Source organism: Cheilinus undulatus, linkage group 17 (assembly GCF_018320785.1).
Source record: "Cheilinus undulatus linkage group 17, ASM1832078v1, whole genome shotgun sequence".
In the NCBI taxonomy this organism is placed as follows: Eukaryota; Metazoa; Chordata; class Actinopteri; order Labriformes; family Labridae; genus Cheilinus; species Cheilinus undulatus.
Genome location: NC_054881.1, coordinates 44,215,914 through 44,234,346, shown reverse-complemented (window position 1 = coordinate 44,234,346; position 18,433 = coordinate 44,215,914). Strand labels below are relative to the sequence as shown.

Below are 18,433 nucleotides of genomic sequence, written 5' to 3'. Positions count from 1 at the left end.
TATAGACTGATATTTACAGCTGATATAGACTGATATTTACAGCTGGTGTAGACTGATATTTACAGCTGATATAGACTGATATTTACAGCTGATATAGACTGATATTTACAGCTGATATAGACTGATATTTACAGCTGATATAGACTGATATTTACAGCTGATATAGACTGATATTTACAGCTGATATAGACTGATATTTACAGCTGATATAGACTGATATTTACAGCTGGTTTAGACTGATATTTACAGCTGATGTAGACTGATATTTACAGCTGATATAGACTGATATTTACAGCTGGTGTAGACTGATATTTACAGCTGATGTAGACTGATATTTACAGCTGATATAGACTGATATTTACAGCTGGTGTAGACTGATATTTACAGCTGATGTAGACTGATATTTACAGCTGGTTTAGACTGATATTTACAGCTGGTGTAGACTGATATTTACAGCTGATGTAGACTGATATTTACAGCTGATATAGACTGATATTTACAGCTGGTGTAGACTGATATTTACAGCTGATATAGACTGATATTTACAGCTGGTGTAGACTGATATTTACAGCTGATGTAGACTGATATTTACAGCTGATATAGACTGATATTTACAGCTGGTGTAGACTGATATTTACAGCTGATATAGACTGATATTTACAGCTGGTGTAGACTGATATTTACAGCTGATGTAGACTGATATTTACAGCTGATATATATACCTTTATTGAAAGTTAATATTAGCAGATATTTTCCTCTCTGCTGATGCTTTTATTGGACTGATATTATCATCTATATGTGTGGTTATGAAATGGTATAAATCAGTGTTTGTAATAGCAGAATTGTTGTATGAAATCAGTGAAAGCTGTTTGTTTAATCAGTCAAAGACGCAGAATCCTTTCTTCTCGTCAGAAAGCATCATTTTTTTGTCTTGAAAGCTGATCTCCTCGCTCTGTCCTCCTAAAAAAGTGAAATTTTTGTACTTTTTGTCTCATATTTCATCTTTTCTCCGGTCAGCTCGTCCGCTGCCACCTCGTGCTACGGCTGCAGCGAGACGGGCAGCGTGACCATCGAAGGACCTCTGAGGAGAAAAACACTGCTGAAGGAGGGACGCAAACCCCGGGTGAGATGATCAATAATCTGATCGGTTAGTTATCTCTCTATTCCTCTGATCGTAGAGGCTAACTTCTCGTCTGTGTTTCTGTGATCAGCTGTCCTCATGGACCAGGTTCTGGATCTCTCTGTCTGGATCTACACTGACGTTTTATGGAGCCAAAGCTCTCAGAGCCTCTGAGAGGAAACATGTGAGTTTTATGTGGAAAGGTCAACAAACCTTTAGATACTCAGATGTAGATATGAGGTATTCTGACCTTCAGTATAGTAGAGATCACGTCCAGACCTGTGTGACACCACAGCAGTGAAAATAAAGCTCCTAGACACTCAGTGCTGGGTTATTAATGAGTTTGAATGTGGAAATACTGCAGGCTTCTACATGTAAACGTAGTCTTCATTGTTGTTTTAGAGAGCCTTAGTCCTGACTGTGATAATCTGATCACAGTAGATTCTTCATGTCTTTGCTGTCTCTCTGACCTCCTAGATTAACTCTTTCTGTCTGTCTCAGTATAAGTCCAGTCCGTGTAAGAAGGTCTGTGTGACGGGCTGGATGGTGGTTCTTCCCGATGACCCAGCCCGACCAAACATCTTCCAGCTCAATGACCCAGATAAAGGTCAGCCCCGCCCCCTAATAGAGGATCTGTTACTCCTCCTTTTGATCATCAGATACTCACCAGGTTTGTCTACTCTCCAGGTAATGTTTACAAGTTCCAGACTGGATCCAGATTCTCTGCCATCATCTGGCACAAAAACCTGGAGGAGGCGTGTCGGAGCAGCAGACCTCAGGTACAAACCCCGATGGGATTTTTCACTTTTAGGGTGCTTTAAGATCTTTATCATTTAAAGAGGTGGTTCCTAACCCACAGCGGTGTTCCTGCTTTAGTCCAGGTCACGTGTAAAAACAAGAACCAAACTGTGATTCAGTTCAGCGCTACCGAGCTGAGAATCCTGGGAGAGATGTCCCTGATTCACTAGACTCCAGCAGAAATAACACAGCTACCAGACAGTTTGTGATTAAACTGGTTACGTTTTGCTGCGACCCTCCTCCACCCCAGCTCCTCCTCTGTCTGATTTCATCAGTGTCATTCTGTCGTCATTGATGCTCGCTCTGCTCTGAGGTTTTCCTGGGAACGTGTTTTTTTCCTTTGTAGGCTTATCGTCTGAATCAGAATAAAGTAAAGGAGCTGTAGGAGTTAATCATCCTGAATCTTGGTATTGTCTTACTGCTGCATCCTTCCCTCCTCTAACCTCCCTGTTGTGCTCTCTCTGCAGATACCAGCCAACCTCATGTCGTTTGAATGAGCTCAGACTGAAACAGCAGGATGTTAACGTGCCAAACCGCCACTTTTGAGAAGTACTGACTGAACCGTGAATACGGAGCACTGTGACGGCGTTGGAAGAAGAATTTGGACGTCACACCTGCAGCCTTCTTTACCTGGATGACATCAGATTAAAGCTCCGGTCTGGTGGTTTGCTGATGTTCATTTTTATTCTCTAAGCTGCTAAAAAACCTGTGAACACATCGATTTATGGCCCATGTTGGGTTTCTGCTCCGAAGGACAAGAGGAGAAAACTGGACTCAGTGTTAACGAGGGACAGGGAGCTTCGGTCTGGGATCCAGGAGGAAAAATCTGTTTAAGTGTTTAAATCTTTGGAAGCACTGGAGTGAAAGAAGACAACATCCCAACGTCTGAGTTTGAAGTCATGATATAAAAGGAAAAAACAAGAAATCAGATCAGCAGCAGTGACGGTGACCCCGTTTACACCTCACATTAACATCCATGCTGTATAATCAGATACACAGAGGTAAACTTTCATTCTTAATGTGAACAAACCCGCATGGAACCAGAATGATGCAGAGGAGGTCTGGACTGGACTGGTTCTGTAGACACATTAGAGAACGGCCAGTCAGCTGACCTGATCAGCTGGATTCTGATAGTAAAATCTTTATTTATGTCTGTCCAGTCTCAGCCTGATGGGGACTGTGGCTCTAATTAGAGATCTGGATTATTCGTTGCATCTCTGTAGTAAGATCCAGTCTGCCAGGCCCAGCTCTTCATTGTGAACCAGTTTGACTTTTTTATGTCTTAAAACAAGAAAAATGGAAAAAAAAACATACAGGAGCTGGCTCCTGTCATTGACTATTTTTATTTGTTTTAAGGATTCTAGATAGGAACAGGACTAGAGGAAGGAATGGGCGTAGAAAGAGAGAGCCAATGAGAAAGAAGCCACTGAGGTTTGACATAAACCTGGGGCCACCTTCTGGAGCTGGTAGATGAGCTCAGCTACCATATTATAGCTGGTAGATGAGCTCAGCTACCATATTATAGCTGGTAGATGAGCTCAGCTACCATATTATAGCTGGTAGATGAGCTCAACTACCATATTATCACTGGTAGATGAGCTCAGCTACCATATTATAGCTGGTAGATGAGCTCAACTACCATATTATAGCTGGTAGATGAGCTCAGCTACCATATTATAGCTGGTAGATGAGCTCAACTACCATATTATAGCTGGTAGATGAGCTCAGCTACCATATTATCACTGGTAGATGAGCTCAGCTACCATATTATCACTGGTAGATGAGCTCAACTACCATATTATAACTGGTAGATGAGCTCAACTACCATATTATCACTGGTAGATGAGCTCAACTACCATATTATAGCTGGTAGATGAGCTCAGCTACCATATTATAACTGGTAGATGAGCTCAACTACCATATTATAACTGGTAGATGAGCTCAACTACCATATTATCACTGGTAGATGAGCTCAGCTACCATATCATCACTGGTAGATGAGCTCAACTACCATATTATAGCTGGTAGATGAGCTCAGCTACCATATTATAACTGGTAGATGAGCTCAACTACCATATTATCACTGGTAGATGAGCTCAGCAACTATATTATCACTGGTAGATGAGCTCAGCTACCACATTATAGCTGGTAGATGAGCTCAGCTACCACATTATAGCTGGTAGATGAGCTCAACTACCATATTATAGCTGGTAGATGAGCTCAGCAACCATATTATCACTGGTAGATGAGCTCAGCAACCATATTATCGCTGGTAGATGAGCTCAGCTACCATATTATAGCTGGTAGATGAGCTCAGCTACCATATTATCGCTGGTAGATGAGCTCAGCAACCATATTATAGCTTGTAGATGAGCTCAGCTACCATATTATAGCTGGTAGATGAGCTCAGCTACCATATTATAGCTGGTAGATGAGCTCAGCTACCACATTATAGCTGGTAGATGAGCTCAGCTACCATATTATCGCTGGTAGATGAGCTCAACTACCATATTATAGCTGGTAGATGAGCTCAGCTACCATATTATCGCTGGTAGATGAGCTCAGCAACCATATTATAGCTGGTAGATGAGCTCAGCTACCATATTATAGCTGGTAGATGAGCTCAGCTACCATATTATAGCTGGTAGATGAGCTCAGCTACCACATTATAGCTGGTAGATGAGCTCAGCTACCATATTATCGCTGGTAGATGATCCGGTTTAAAGAGCCAACTCTCTTCGTGAATGTTTTTAAAAGAAATAAGAAGTCATATTGGAACCCAGTCTAGAGGACTGTGATGAGTGAAGCTGGGCAGACATAAATTAGCTAAACCCCAGAAACCCTTAGAGCCAGGAGGATGATGTTTGGTCTTAAAGACCTGGGTGGTTCTGGTCCAATCACAGGTCGTCCCTGCAGATATACTGTTCATGTAAAGAACTGTAAACTGGTTATCTAATCTCCAGCATGGATGTTCATGTAAACGTAAACCTGATCACTCACCTTCAGCGCTGGGACACACAGCAGGACTGAGTTTCTTTCCAAATTAAAGCCTCTTATTGTACAGAAACATACAGACCGATGAAGATGACCCTGCCCTCACTACCTCAGCCGGTAGTCATCCTGTAAAGCTCTTAGTTGGTCGTGTACAGAACCAAACCGTTTACAGATCAAATATTTTGTACAGAACTAACAGGATCCGATAAAAGAGACAAAGACGATGTAAAGTGAGCGACAGCTGCGTCTGCTTGCCCATCTTAAACTCACCATGGCGTTTTAAACACTCCTCTGTATATAAGCTGTATTTATTTGTAAAAGAGTTTATTTTTTGAACAGTCGGCCATAAAAAGGGAAACGGTACGATGGATTTTCCTGGATTCAGCTGCTGCTCACAGACTGCCGGTGGATGACACCTTAAAACAGAAGAATGAAGGACTGTGGACAGAGACGGTTCCATCAGCATCTCTGCTGTTAATAATTATAATCTGCTTTAAAAGCTGCGTCTTCTGTTTGATTTAAAGGAACATTCTGCTGCATTACTGCTCTGATTTCTCCAGGTCTAGACAGTTTTCCTTCCAGTCATAAAGAGGTAATGAGTGAGATCTGGGAATGTTTTCTGATGAAGCAGTCTGAATCTCTGCAGGGAGATAAGACTAAAAACTGTTGTCAAACTCCAGAACAGCCTCTAAACTGAACAAAAACCCCAACATTGGCAGTGTTATGATACCAAAAAATGTCCGAAGTTTTATGCATTTAAGTGCAATAAAAATAAAGAGCAGGTGTTTGCTTGCAATTCTTGATAATTAAAAACAAGAAATGAGCAAATATAAGGAAGTTGTTGCAAATGACAGGATAATTTTTAGTCCTCAGCCGTTAGAGCATGATTCAGACTGAACAAACCTCCCAAAGATTAAATCCTCTAAAGTCACTGTTCCACATTATTCTGCACATCAGAGTTTAAAACATTTTAGAGGCTGTAAAGGAGTGAAAATGTTCATTATTGAATCTGCAGCATCAGGAGGTCATATTTACTGAAATCAAAGCTATTTCAGTCACAAACATCTGAACAGGCCCAGTTCATGTTAACATAGGAGCCCTTCTCTGATATCACCTTCACTATTCTTCATCCATTGAACTTGTGAGTTTTTGGAGAGTTTCTGCTTGAATTTCTCTGCAGGATGTCAGAATATCCTCCCAGAGCTGCTGTTCTGATGTGAACTGCCTCCCACCCTCATAGATCTTTAGCTTGAGGATGCTCCAAAGGTTCTCAGTAGGGTTAAAGGTCAGGGGAGGATGGGGGCCACACCATGAGTTTCTCTCCTTTTATGCCCACAGCAGCCAATGACACAGAGGGATTCTCTGCAGCATGAGATGGAGCATTGTCATGCATGAAGATCATTTTGATACAGAAGGCACGGTTCTTCTTTTTGTACCATGGAAGAAAGTGGTCAGTCAGAAACTCTAGATACTTTGCCGAGGTCATTTTCACACCTTCAGGGACCCTAAAGGGGCCTATCAGCTCTCTCCTCATGAATCCGGCCCAGAACATGACTCCGCCCCCTCCTTGCTGACGTATTTCTGGGCCCACTGCAACCGTTTCTGCTTGTGAGCATTGGTTAGGGGGGGTTGAATAGTAGGTTTATACACGACTGCAAGCCTCTGGAGGATCCCATGAATTAGTCTGTCAGAAACCTGGAACGTCCTTCTTCAGTAGTTTCCTTTAACTGGGCTCACCTGGAGAACTAACGACCACAGGAGTCTGAGAGTTCAGTGATCCAGAGAGCCCTGAGACACAAAACCATCCATGAGTTTACCTGAAAAACTAAAAATGAAGGTTTATGACACTAAAATCATTTTTACATCATAATGTGGAACGTGATGTAAAACTCCAGTTTATAAAAACAGGTTAAAGCCTGGCCAGGTAGAGCTGCTTCGGGTGAAGCGCCCTGTAAGCAGATGGATGTCATCCGTCCGTCCTGGCGTGAGTTCTGTTTGGATTGGTCCGGTCATTCTTTGGCCAGGAATGAGCCAATCAGCTTGAAGCTTTGACAGATGGCTCCTCCTGGTAGGTATATAGTCAGCCTGGAGGGTTCTTTTTTTATTTTATTCCCTCATTATTTAGAAAAATTCAGAGCTATGGGGCGCTGGTGGCCTGGATTAGAGTCTGGCTCCTGTCCTGTCTCGTTCTCCTTAGTTCGAGACTTTAACCCCTGCCCTTTCTTCATTTATCTTTAAAAAAGGATCGTGGTCTCTGTCCAACCCTCTAGACCTCTGTGAGACTATCATAGACCATCTAGACTATCCTGAGGACAGATCTGACCAGTCCATCTACTTTTTTACTATAATGACTGTTAAAGTGTGCAGCAGCTTTTTCAGTGCACTGAAAGCTTATTAACAAGATTCCAGGTGTTTCTGATGTTCCCAGATCTCTGCATGACTTTATTTTATTCTGTTATTCTACCATCATAAATATTTATTATTGATTCATTTGTGGTGAATTTGACATGACATCCAACGTTTCAGAATAAAATCAGAGCAGTAATGAAGTGGAATCGTCCTTTAAAGTAGAAAATTAATTTAAATGTACTGGTAGATGTTCATATTTAATATGAAGTCATGCTTCTATAGTTTCCTGTTGTAGATCATGGTTAATCAGTGGCAATGATGGTGAAAGTATGAGAAACAGGCATGTTTTTGTTTTGTTTTTTAGTTTCTCTAAAATCATTGCGGTTTTATTCTGAAGGCAGACTTTCAGTGAAAACATGAATTTAAATCCAGTATTATTGTCTTTTTAAAAACACTGATGAAGGAGGAGTTTTAATGTTAAAGGGAACATGGCGGCCAAAGCCAGCTTTACTACAGAGATCACGCTTTAATGTGTCATTTCCTGTCTGAGCTGCTGGCTTTCAAAATAAAAGACGTTTAGTAGATTTGACGTGCAGCTCCTGAGAGGAGTTTTTATCTGGTTATAAATCATCCTGATGTTTTTATGAGCTTCATAACCAAACCATCACAAAGACACAAAAGATTATTATTATTACTGTCACTATTATTATTACTATTATTATTATTATTATTATTATTACTATTATTATTATTATTATTATTACTATTATTATTACTATTATTATTACTATTATTATTATTATTATTATTACTATTATTATTACTATTATTATTATTATATAATTATTATTACTATTATTATTACTATTATTATTATTATTATTATTATTATTACTATTATTATTATTATTACTATTATTATTATTATTATTATTATTATTATTACTATTATTATTATTATTATTATTACTATTATTATTACTATTATTATTATTATATAATTATTATTACTATTATTATTACTATTATTATTATTATTATTATTATTATTACTATTATTATTATTATTACTATTATTATTATTATTATTATTATTATTATTACTATTATTATTATTATTACTATTATTATTATTATTATTATTATTGTTATGTTGGTGTGTTGATGACATGGTCGGTGTTAGAGGAACACATCATCATCGCACTGCAGAAAAACTAAAGTTAGGTTTTCTTGTTAAAGATTCTCAGAGAAATGAAAGATGGCTGCAGAAACAGAGTATGTTCATCAGTCAGCTCTGCTATGAGTTTAAAAACACACTTATTTAACACACAATCACCTCACACATATGGAGGAAAATCTGATTTCAAGATAGAAAAAATGTAAAAAACGATATAAAATGATGGCTGTCGGCATCGGAGTGTTAATCTGGGTGAGATTATTTAGATTTTTAAAATCCTCTGAAACTCTCCTGATATCTGAATAACTTGAAAATAAAGATTTTTGTCTTTATCTGTGACATTAATAAGGCTTAAAACAAGAAGAATTACACAAACTTCATCATAAATACGTATATTGTTGTGTACACGTGCAATGGACATTAGCAAAGTGAGAGGATGAACCACTTTCAGCCACAGGGGGCGCCAAATCAACACAGTAGAAGTTTCTCACAGGAGTTTTAAGATCAGTTCGTCTTTTGTTTTTGGGGCTTTTGGAATGAAAAGTTTAATAAATGGGAGAAGAAACATGATTTAAAGAGCCAAAGAAACTCCTGTCTGTAAAATATCGGAGTCTTTTTGCCAAATCTTGACGTAATCTCGACTAAAGTGAGCGCGCGCAGATTTATTTTACATGAATGATCTCTACAGTGCGCTGATTTATTGAAGATGCTGATGATTTTAAAAGCAGCTTTATAGTCAAGACTGATTTATATTAACCAATAGAAAAGTGTTTCTTTGACTTGTTCCCCAAAGTACAGTCACCAGCTCCACCAATCAGCGGGGAGAACGCCAAATTAAAGCCATGTGTGGTTCAGAAGCAGCTCCAGCATTTCTGTGTAAATGTGGATTCAAATCCCAAAAAGATTCTGCTCTTCATCCTGATCAGTGTTTCTTTTCTACGAGCAATTATCAAATGTTTTTGGATTCTTGTACATGTTTTTCTGTTTTGATCCTGCAGTAATTCACCTGTTTTTGGGACAGTGCATGTATATTTTTATTGTACAGCCTTTTAGTGTTGTAACTGTGAAGCTGATCACCGAGTCGTGATTATTGCCGTGTGATTCTTTTGTTAAATTATTTGGTACCATCGCTTCATGTTGCTGATTTCTCAGCTTCAGTCTCTGACATGGGAATAAAGTTCATGTACAGAACGAGTCTGACATGGTGGTTCTTGGTTTAATATGCCTATTTATGAAGATTTAGCTGTTTGTAGATGATTTATATATAAACGTAAGATAAAAGTTCATGTACATAACGGTTCTTCTATAAATCAGCTGTGATAATGAGAGAACCATTAAACTGATCATGTCTTATTATGAATCAAGTCTGAAAGATTTAGCTGTTTGTAGATTTTTATGAATGTCCAGAAAGATTCTGGTGTGTTTGTGCTGGGAGCAGCTGTTCTCTGATGAGAGAATGAGATTCAGGTATGGTTAATGTGTGTTTATATTTATGTTTGGATGCATGTATGTAAATGTGTATGTATGTAAGAATAATTGTATTTATGTATGACTGAACATTTGTATGTGTGAATGTATGAATGCATGCACAGAAATATGTATGGATGTATGAATAAATGTAGGCATGAATTAATGTTTGTATACATGCAAGAAAGAATGAATTTATATATGAATGTATGAATGCATCCACAGAAGTATGTATATATCTATATATAAGAATATGTGTATATATGTATGAATGAATGTATGAATGCATGCATGCCTGAATGCATGAATGAATGTTTGCACAGAGGTATGTATGTTTGCATTAATGAATGTGTGTATGAATGAATGTTCATATGTAAATATGTTTCTACGTATTAAAGTCTGTATTTTTACCTCCGCCAAGGAGGTCATGTGATCGGGTTTGTTTGTCTGTTTGTTAGCAACATAACTCAAAAAGTTGTGGACGGATTTTCATGAAATTTTCAGGAAATGTCAGAAATGGCATAAGGAAGAACTGATTAGATTTTGGGACTGATCCAGATCACCGCCTGGATCCAGGAATTTTTTAAAGGATTCTGTACTATTGGGAGATAGGGCTGATGGTGGAGGTCTGCGCTGTTACCACTTTACACCAGGAGATGGCGGACATGAGTAACTTCAATCCCAGCAGCATTTTGGTGAATTCTGAATTTTGTGAATTTTGTTGTCATTCTGTTGTTGAAAGGTCAGATCCTGATGAACCGCTGACCAAAGGTCAATGATGCTCTGACCTCTGTACGGACAGAAGCTGAAGCTCCAACAGGAGCTGACCTCACTGATCTACTCGCACTTTTTATCTCCTGCCTTGAACTTTTTTTTAATCATGACTTTTTCTTTGTTTAATATCACATCCCGCCTTGTTAAGGACTCAGTATTCTTGCATAGTCAGGTGTTAAAGGGATACTTCATTCACCACGCTATGAAATAATAACGTATAATTATGTAACATTACGACACATGAAGCAAATACTCGGAACTATTTCTTGAGTAAACCGCTGGGCGGAGTGACACAGTGCAGCAGCCATGTCTGGAGTGTAGTTCCAGCTTTGCATTTAGCTTTAAAACATCTCCTTCTCGTAATGTTCCATGATTATTTCGTAGCGTGGTGAATGTTCAGGTCACAACTTGTCCATGAGAGCGTTTTGGCGTTGTTGGATTGTGTTTTTGATGAGTTTGATGAGAGAAAGCTGGAATACCGTCTGCTTACATTGAGTTGGCACAGCAGGTCTGAGCTCGGCAGCGGTGATCTAAAAATAGCTTACAGTGACAACTGAAGGTAACGAACCTATTACTGAGACTACAGGGATTATGGCAATGGACGAATTTGCCAAAATGTTGAAGTATCCCTTAAAATTTGTTACTATCATCATTATTGAAGCTTCGTCTTTATTGTCTAATAGCTAAACACTTCATGTGTGCCTGTTTCTGATAAAATCAACATTTGAACTCGTTTGATTGTTTGTTACTTGTATGAAAGTTTCTATCTTACCAACAACTATCTTACACCACAACTATGTTAGGCCACTAAAGTTGGCGACAACTATCTAAGAATCTTTGAGGGCTTCTAGAGATGTCAGTCTCTGTGGTCAAGAGGAGGAGAGGTCTGACTGGGAGCCTGAAGGTCACAGGTTCAAATCTTACTTTGGTTTGGTCAGTTTTCAAGATTTGAGTCTAAAGGGAGAATGTAAAAACCTTTGGAGGACTTCAGTGAGTGTCTTTCTCTATGGCCTTGGGAGAGAGTGGGCTGCCTGGTAATCAGGAGGTTGCTGGTTCAAGTCTTCCCATGGCTTGGTGACAATTTGAGTTCAAAGTGAGAAGGGAAACCTCTGGAAGTCTAGGGGTGGAGGTTGTGAATTTTAAAGTCCTACATCCCAAATGAAGAGGATAAAAGTGCCAGGAGAAGATCCCCCAGTGTGAAAGGTACCGGTGGCGCAGTGGGTTCAGCACACTCTCAAGCACCCAAGCGGGCACGAGCACCTGTGGCGGGAGAGGCTGGGGTTTGGAACTCGGTGCTGCCGGTACCTGGATCGAGCAGTGCCCTGTGGGATGGGGTCAGGGGGGGCCGTGTCCCCCCTGGCCTTCTGTGACACGTATCAGCAGGGGTTATGAAAAAAGTTTAAAATAAAGAGTTGTTAACCTATTGATTGTGGTCACCAACAACATCTCAGTTGGCAACAACTTTAGATGCCTTGGAATATAGTTGTTACCAACTTTGGTTGTAGTTCTATAGTGGTCTACGATAGTTGTTGTTGTTGACTATAGAAGGCAACGACTATTTTAGGCGATGACTTTAGTCATACCCAAAAATATCCAAGGAAACTACATTGTTGTCACCTGAGATATTGTTGACGACAATAAAGACAACTATAATAGGTGACCACAATCAATAGGTTAACAACTTTTTATTTTAAACTTTTTTCATAACCCCTGCTGATACGTGTCACAGAAGGCCAGGGGGGACACGGCCCCCCCTGACCCCATCCCACAGGGCACTGCTCGATCCAGGTACCGGCCGCACCGAGTTCCAAACCCCAGCCTCTCCCGCCACAGGTGCTCGTGCCCGCTTGGGTGCTTGAGAGTGTGCTGAACCCACTGCGCCACCGGTACCTTTCACACTGGGGGATCTTCTCCTGGCACTTTTATCCTCTTCATTTGGGATGTAGGACTTTAAAATTCACAACCTCCACCCCTAGACTTCCAGAGGTTTCCCTTCTCACTTTGAACTCAAGTTGTCACCAAGCCATGGGAAGACTTGAACCAGCAACCTCCTGATTACCAGGCAGCCCACTCTCTCCCAAGGCCATAGAGAAAGACACTCACTGAAGTCCTCCAAAGGTTTTTACATTCTCCCTTTAGACTCAAATCTTGAAAACTGACCAAACCATGGAAAGACTTGAACCCACAACCTTCAGACTCCCAAGCAATCCTTTACCTCACTAGACTACAGAATCAGACACGTGCAGTGGTCTTCCAGGGGTCTCTCTTCTTTATTTGGAGTCAAAACTTGAAAATTGACCAAACCAAAGTAAGATTTGAACCTGTGACCTTCAGAGTCCCAGACAGACCTCTCTCCTCTCCTCTTGACCACAGAGACTGACATCTCTAGAAGCCCTCAAAGATTCTTCTTTCTTTCTTTGGACTCAAATCTTGAAAACTGACAAAGTGTTAGGATTTGAACCTGGACCCTGCAGTCCTGGATCCCTCTAGGCAACAGAAAGAGTAACAGATGAACGTCTGAGGTTTTCATTACTTCCTTTGGACAATGGACTTCAAGATCAACCAGCCCCACCTGGATTAGGTTTGAACCAGGAACCTCTGGACTACCAGTCAGTCAGTCTTGGATCACCTTCAGCCACAGGATCAGAGACTTCCTCAAGTTTCTCCAAAGCTTTTAGAGTTTTATTTGGATGTTGGACTTTCAAACTCAGCAGTAGTGAATATGAATCAGTCACACAACCTGCAGACTGCCAGGTAATGAGCCAGACGTAGATAGGGTTTCCAAGAACGTTTTCACCTTCCTTTGGTCTCGGTCTCTCCCTAAGGATCAAACACAGGACCTCTGATATCTCAGGCAGTCCTTTATGTCTCTGGGCTACTGAGACAGACACTTAGTTTGACATTTTTTTCGGCAATTTAAGGAAAGATGCAGCCATAATGGCCCAGTGCACACTGCCAAAACAACAAAGGAGTTCATCCGGGGCAAGAAGTGGAAGGTTTTAGACTGGCCAAGTCAACCTCCAAACTTAAGCGTGCATTTAACCTGATAAAGAGGAGACTGAAGGCAGTAACCCCCAAAATAAACAACCAAACCAGGCTGCAGTGAAAGCCTGGAAAAGCTGCAAAAGTTTGCAGTTACTGAAAGTCGTATTCACTTCAATGGCTCACCTTGAAACGTGGTGTTCTGTTACAGATGATTCTATCTTCTCAGCTGTGTGTCAGATCCAGATGTAAATAGCTGTAAATAAAAGCTGAAATGTTGATCTCTTCTCTCATATTCATCTTTTCATGTCAAACCCAAACATTTTCAGTCTACAGCAGAAATAAAGGAGTCACTGTTCCAGTACTTTTGGAGGGGAGAGTACCTGTGAGCAACCAGGGATTCAAGTCCAGCTGTGCTCTTTTTTTTACTAAGAAACAGTCGACATTGAACAACGGCTCACGCCAAGGACAGTCTGAATTTCCTCCTTCAAAGTCAATATTTCAAAACCAAGAGAGAAACAAGAAGAGGGTCCTTTAGATTTCCACAAAGACACTACTTTTGGCTAAAGTTTGAAAGGACACAGCTGGGGTGTTCTCTGCAATATTTAGTCTCCCAAAAACTGTAGCAGACCCTGTCATTGTGGACTCTCCTGGCCTGGAGTGGGTGCATTTATTATATTATTATTATATATTATATTATTATTTATCATATGTAGGACGACTCTGAGAGCGTAACTTTGAATAAAAACATGTGGCAGACAGAAAATCTGATAACATAAAATACAAACTCAGTAAAACTCTTTCTGTCATCTTCTTGTCTCTTCTGGTGCATTTCCAGTAGTTTTCATAGCTTCCATGGTTACACGGATATTTCCTGAAACGGTCCGGTCTTTACGGAAACTTTTTCAAAAAGAAACGGCAATATATGGTTTTGGTCTCCGTGTGGGCGGGGCCTCAGTCTGTCTGCTCATGCTTGGGATATTTACAACGCCCAAACAACCAACAGTTATAAAAGACGACACTTTGTTGGTAAAAAGATGTTAACGAGTACTTTCACGTGTCATCTCAAAGCACCGCGAATACTGACGGTACTAATAAATACTATTAGATGATACTAGTAGTGTGTTAGTATGTAGACATGTTGGTAGATATGTGGGTTAGTATGTAGGCATGTTGGTAGATATGTGGGTTAGTATGTAGGCATGTTGGTAGGTATGTGGGTTAGTATGTAGGCATGTTGGTAGGTATGTGTGTTAGTATGTAGGCATGTTGGTAGGTATGTGGGTTAGTATGTAGGCATGTTGGTAGGTATGTGGGTTAGTATGTAGGCATGTTGGTAGGTATGTGGGTTAGTATGTAGGCATGTTGTTAGATATGTGGGTTAGTATGTAGGCATGTTGGTAGGTATGTGGGTTAGTATGTAGGCATGTTGGTAGATATGTGGGTTAGTATGTAGGCATGTTGGTAGATATGTGGGTTAGTATGTAGGCATGTTGGTAGATATGTGGGTTAGTATGTAGACATGTTGGTAGGTATGTGGGTTAGTATGTAGGCATGTTGGTAGGTATGTGGGTTAGTATGTAGGCATGTTGGTAGATATGTGGGTTAGTATGTAGGCATGTTGGTAGATATGTGGGTTAGTATGTAGGCATGTTGGTAGGTATGTGGGTTAGTATGTAGGCATGTTGGTAGGTATGTGGGTTAGTATGAAGACATGTTGGTAGGTATGTAGGTTAGTATGTAGACATGTTGGTAGGTATGTGGGTTAGTATGTAGACATGTTGGTAGGTATGTAGGTTAGTATGTAGACATGTTGGTAGGTATGTGGGTTAGTATGTAGACATGTTGGTAGGTATGTAGGTTAGTATGTAGGCATGTTGGTAGATATGTGGGTTAGTATGTAGACATGTTGGTAGGTATGTAGGTTAGTATGTAGACATGTTGGTAGATATGTGTGTTAGTATGTAGACATGTTGGTAGATATGTGGGTTAATATGTAGACATGTTGGTAGGTATGTGTGTTAGTATGTAGGCATGTTGGTAGATATGTGGGTTAATATGTAGACATGTTGGTAGGTATGTGGGTTAGTATGTAGGCATGTTGGTAGGTATGTGGGTTAGTATGTAGACATGTTGGTAGGTATGTAGGTTAGTATGTAGACATGTTGGTAGATATGTGTGTTAGTATGTAGACATGTTGGTAGATATGTGGGTTAATATGTAGACATGTTGGTAGGTATGTGTGTTAGTATGTAGGCATGTTGGTAGATATGTGGGTTAGTATGTAGGCATGTTGGTAGATATGTGTGTTAGTATGTAGACATGTTGGTAGATATGTGGGTTAATATGTAGACATGTTGGTAGGTATGTGTGTTAGTATGTAGGCATGTTGGTAGATATGTGGGTTAGTATGTAGGCATGTTGGTAGGTATGTGGGTTAGTATGTAGACATGTTGGTAGATATGTGGGTTAGTATGTAGGCATGTTGGTAGGTATGTGGGTTAGTATGTAGGCATGTTGGTAGGTATGTGGGTTAGTATGTAGGCATGTTGGTAGATATGTGGGTTAGTATGTAGGCATGTTGGTAGATATGTGGGTTAGTATGTAGACATGTTGGTAGGTATGTGGGTTAGTATGTGGACATGTTGGTAGGTATGTGTGTTAGTATGTAGACATGTTGGTAGATATGTGTGTTAGTATGTAGGCATGTTGGTAGATATGTGGGTTAGTATGTAGACATGTTGGTAGGTATGTAGGTTAGTATGTAGGCATGTTGGTAGATATGTAGGTTAGTATGTAGGCATGTTGGTAGGTATGTGGGTTAGTATGTAGGCATGTTGGTAGATATGTGGGTTAGTATGTAGGCATGTTGGTAGATATGTGGGTTAGTATGTAGACATGTTGGTAGGTATGTGGGTTAGTATGTAGACAAGTTGGTAGGTATGTGGGTTAGTATGTAGGCATGTTGGTAGATATGTGGGTTAGTATGTAGACAAGTTGGTAGGTATGTGGGTTAGTATGTAGGCATGTTGGTAGATATGTGGGTTAGTATGTAGACATGTTGGTAGGTATGTAGGTTAGTATGTAGGCATGTTGGTAGATATGTAGGTTAGTATGTAGGCATGTTGGTAGGTATGTGGGTTAGTATGTAGACATGTTGGTAGATATGTGGGTTAGTATGTAGGCATGTTGGTAGATATGTGGGTTAGTATGTAGACATGTTGGTAGATATGTGGGTTAGTATGTAGACATGTTGGTAGGTATGTAGGTTAGTATGTAGGCATGTTGGTAGATATGTGGGTTAGTATGTAGACAAGTTGGTAGGTATGTGGGTTAGTATGTAGACATGTTGGTAGATATGTGGGTTAGTATGTAGACAAGTTGGTAGGTATGTGGGTTAGTATGTAGGCATGTTGGTAGATATGTGGGTTAGTATGTAGACATGTTGGTAGGTATGTAGGTTAGTATGTAGGCATGTTGGTAGATATGTGGGTTAGTATGTAGACATGTTGGTAGGTATGTAGGTTAGTATGTAGGCATGTTGGTAGGTATGTGTGTTAGTATGTAGACATGTTGGTAGATATGTAGGTTAGTATGTAGGCATGTTGGTAGGTATGTAGGTTAGTATGTAGACATGTTGGTAGATATGTGTGTTAGTATGTAGGCATGTTGGTAGATATGTGGGTTAGTATGTAGGCATGTTGGTAGATATGTGGGTTAGCATGTAGACATGTTGGTAGGTATGTAGGTTAGTATGTAGGCATGTTGGTAGGTATGTGGGTTAGTATGTAGACATGTTGGTAGATATGTGGGTTAGTATGTAGACAAGTTGGTAGGTATGTGGGTTAGTATGTAGGCATGTTGGTAGATATGTGGGTTAGTATGTAGACATGTTGGTAGGTATGTAGGTTAGTATGTAGGCATGTTGGTAGGTATGTGTGTTAGTATGTAGGCATGTTGGTAGATATGTGGGTTAGTATGTAGACATGTTGGTAGGTATGTAGGTTAGTATGTAGGCATGTTGGTAGGTATGTGTGTTAGTATGTAGGCATGTTGGTAGATATGTGGGTTAGTATGTAGGCATGTTGGTAGGTATGTGAGTTAGTATGTAGACATGTTGGTAGGTATGTGGGTTAGTATGTAGACATGTTGGTAGATATGTGGGTTAGTATGTAGACATGTTGGCAGGTATGTGGGTTAGTATGTAGACATGTTGGTAGATATGTGGGTTAGTATGTAGACATGTTGGTAGGTATGTAGGTTTGTATGTAGGGATTTACATGGATACATACATTGATCCTTGAAAACAACATCCTGAATGAAAGCACAGATCAGCAGGGATGGGCTAGTTCAGTGTATTTGTTGTATTTATTGACAGACTGCAGCGTGGAGCTGATTGTAGACAGTCGAGGTGACGATGTGAGAGAAGAGTGAGAGAAATAACAATGTGCAGTGATTCATCAGCTCTGATGACAGACATCAACCAAAGCTTTACCTTCTGTCTCACTTTATGTACAAAATCATACTTGAATGTTTTCATTGAAGTCGAGTGCTGCTGGGAGACAGAATATCTGAGAGTGGAGTTTAAAACCTCAATAACAACCATTATCAGCATGTAAACACCATCCACAGTTAAACCTCATGTTTTTTCATACAGGTTTGGTCCACATGAAGGATTTTCACTCTGCTAACATGGAGGAAGACTTCAGTGAAGAATCTGGAGACAGCCCTCAGCTGTCATCAAAGATTGGAGTCTGGTTTGATTGTTAAAC

The 18,433-nt window shown here is 40.0% G+C and overlaps 1 protein-coding gene across 2 annotated transcripts in view; it reads left to right on the top strand.

The window, feature by feature from the left end:
- Positions 1-6,014, top strand: part of LOC121525692 (ras-specific guanine nucleotide-releasing factor RalGPS1-like) — a 129,325-nt gene extending 123,311 nt beyond the window's left edge. For both annotated transcript variants that reach the window (XM_041811802.1, XM_041811801.1), the window contains exons 16-20: positions 1,018-1,123; positions 1,212-1,304; positions 1,622-1,727; positions 1,808-1,899; positions 2,386-6,014. In XM_041811802.1, coding sequence (XP_041667736.1) covers positions 1,018-1,123; positions 1,212-1,304; positions 1,622-1,727; positions 1,808-1,899; positions 2,386-2,415 — 427 coding nt within the window. In that variant the 3' untranslated portion in view covers positions 2,416-6,014. The remainder of the gene's footprint in view (positions 1-1,017; positions 1,124-1,211; positions 1,305-1,621; positions 1,728-1,807; positions 1,900-2,385) is intronic.
- The last annotated feature ends 12,419 nt before the right edge of the window (positions 6,015-18,433 follow it).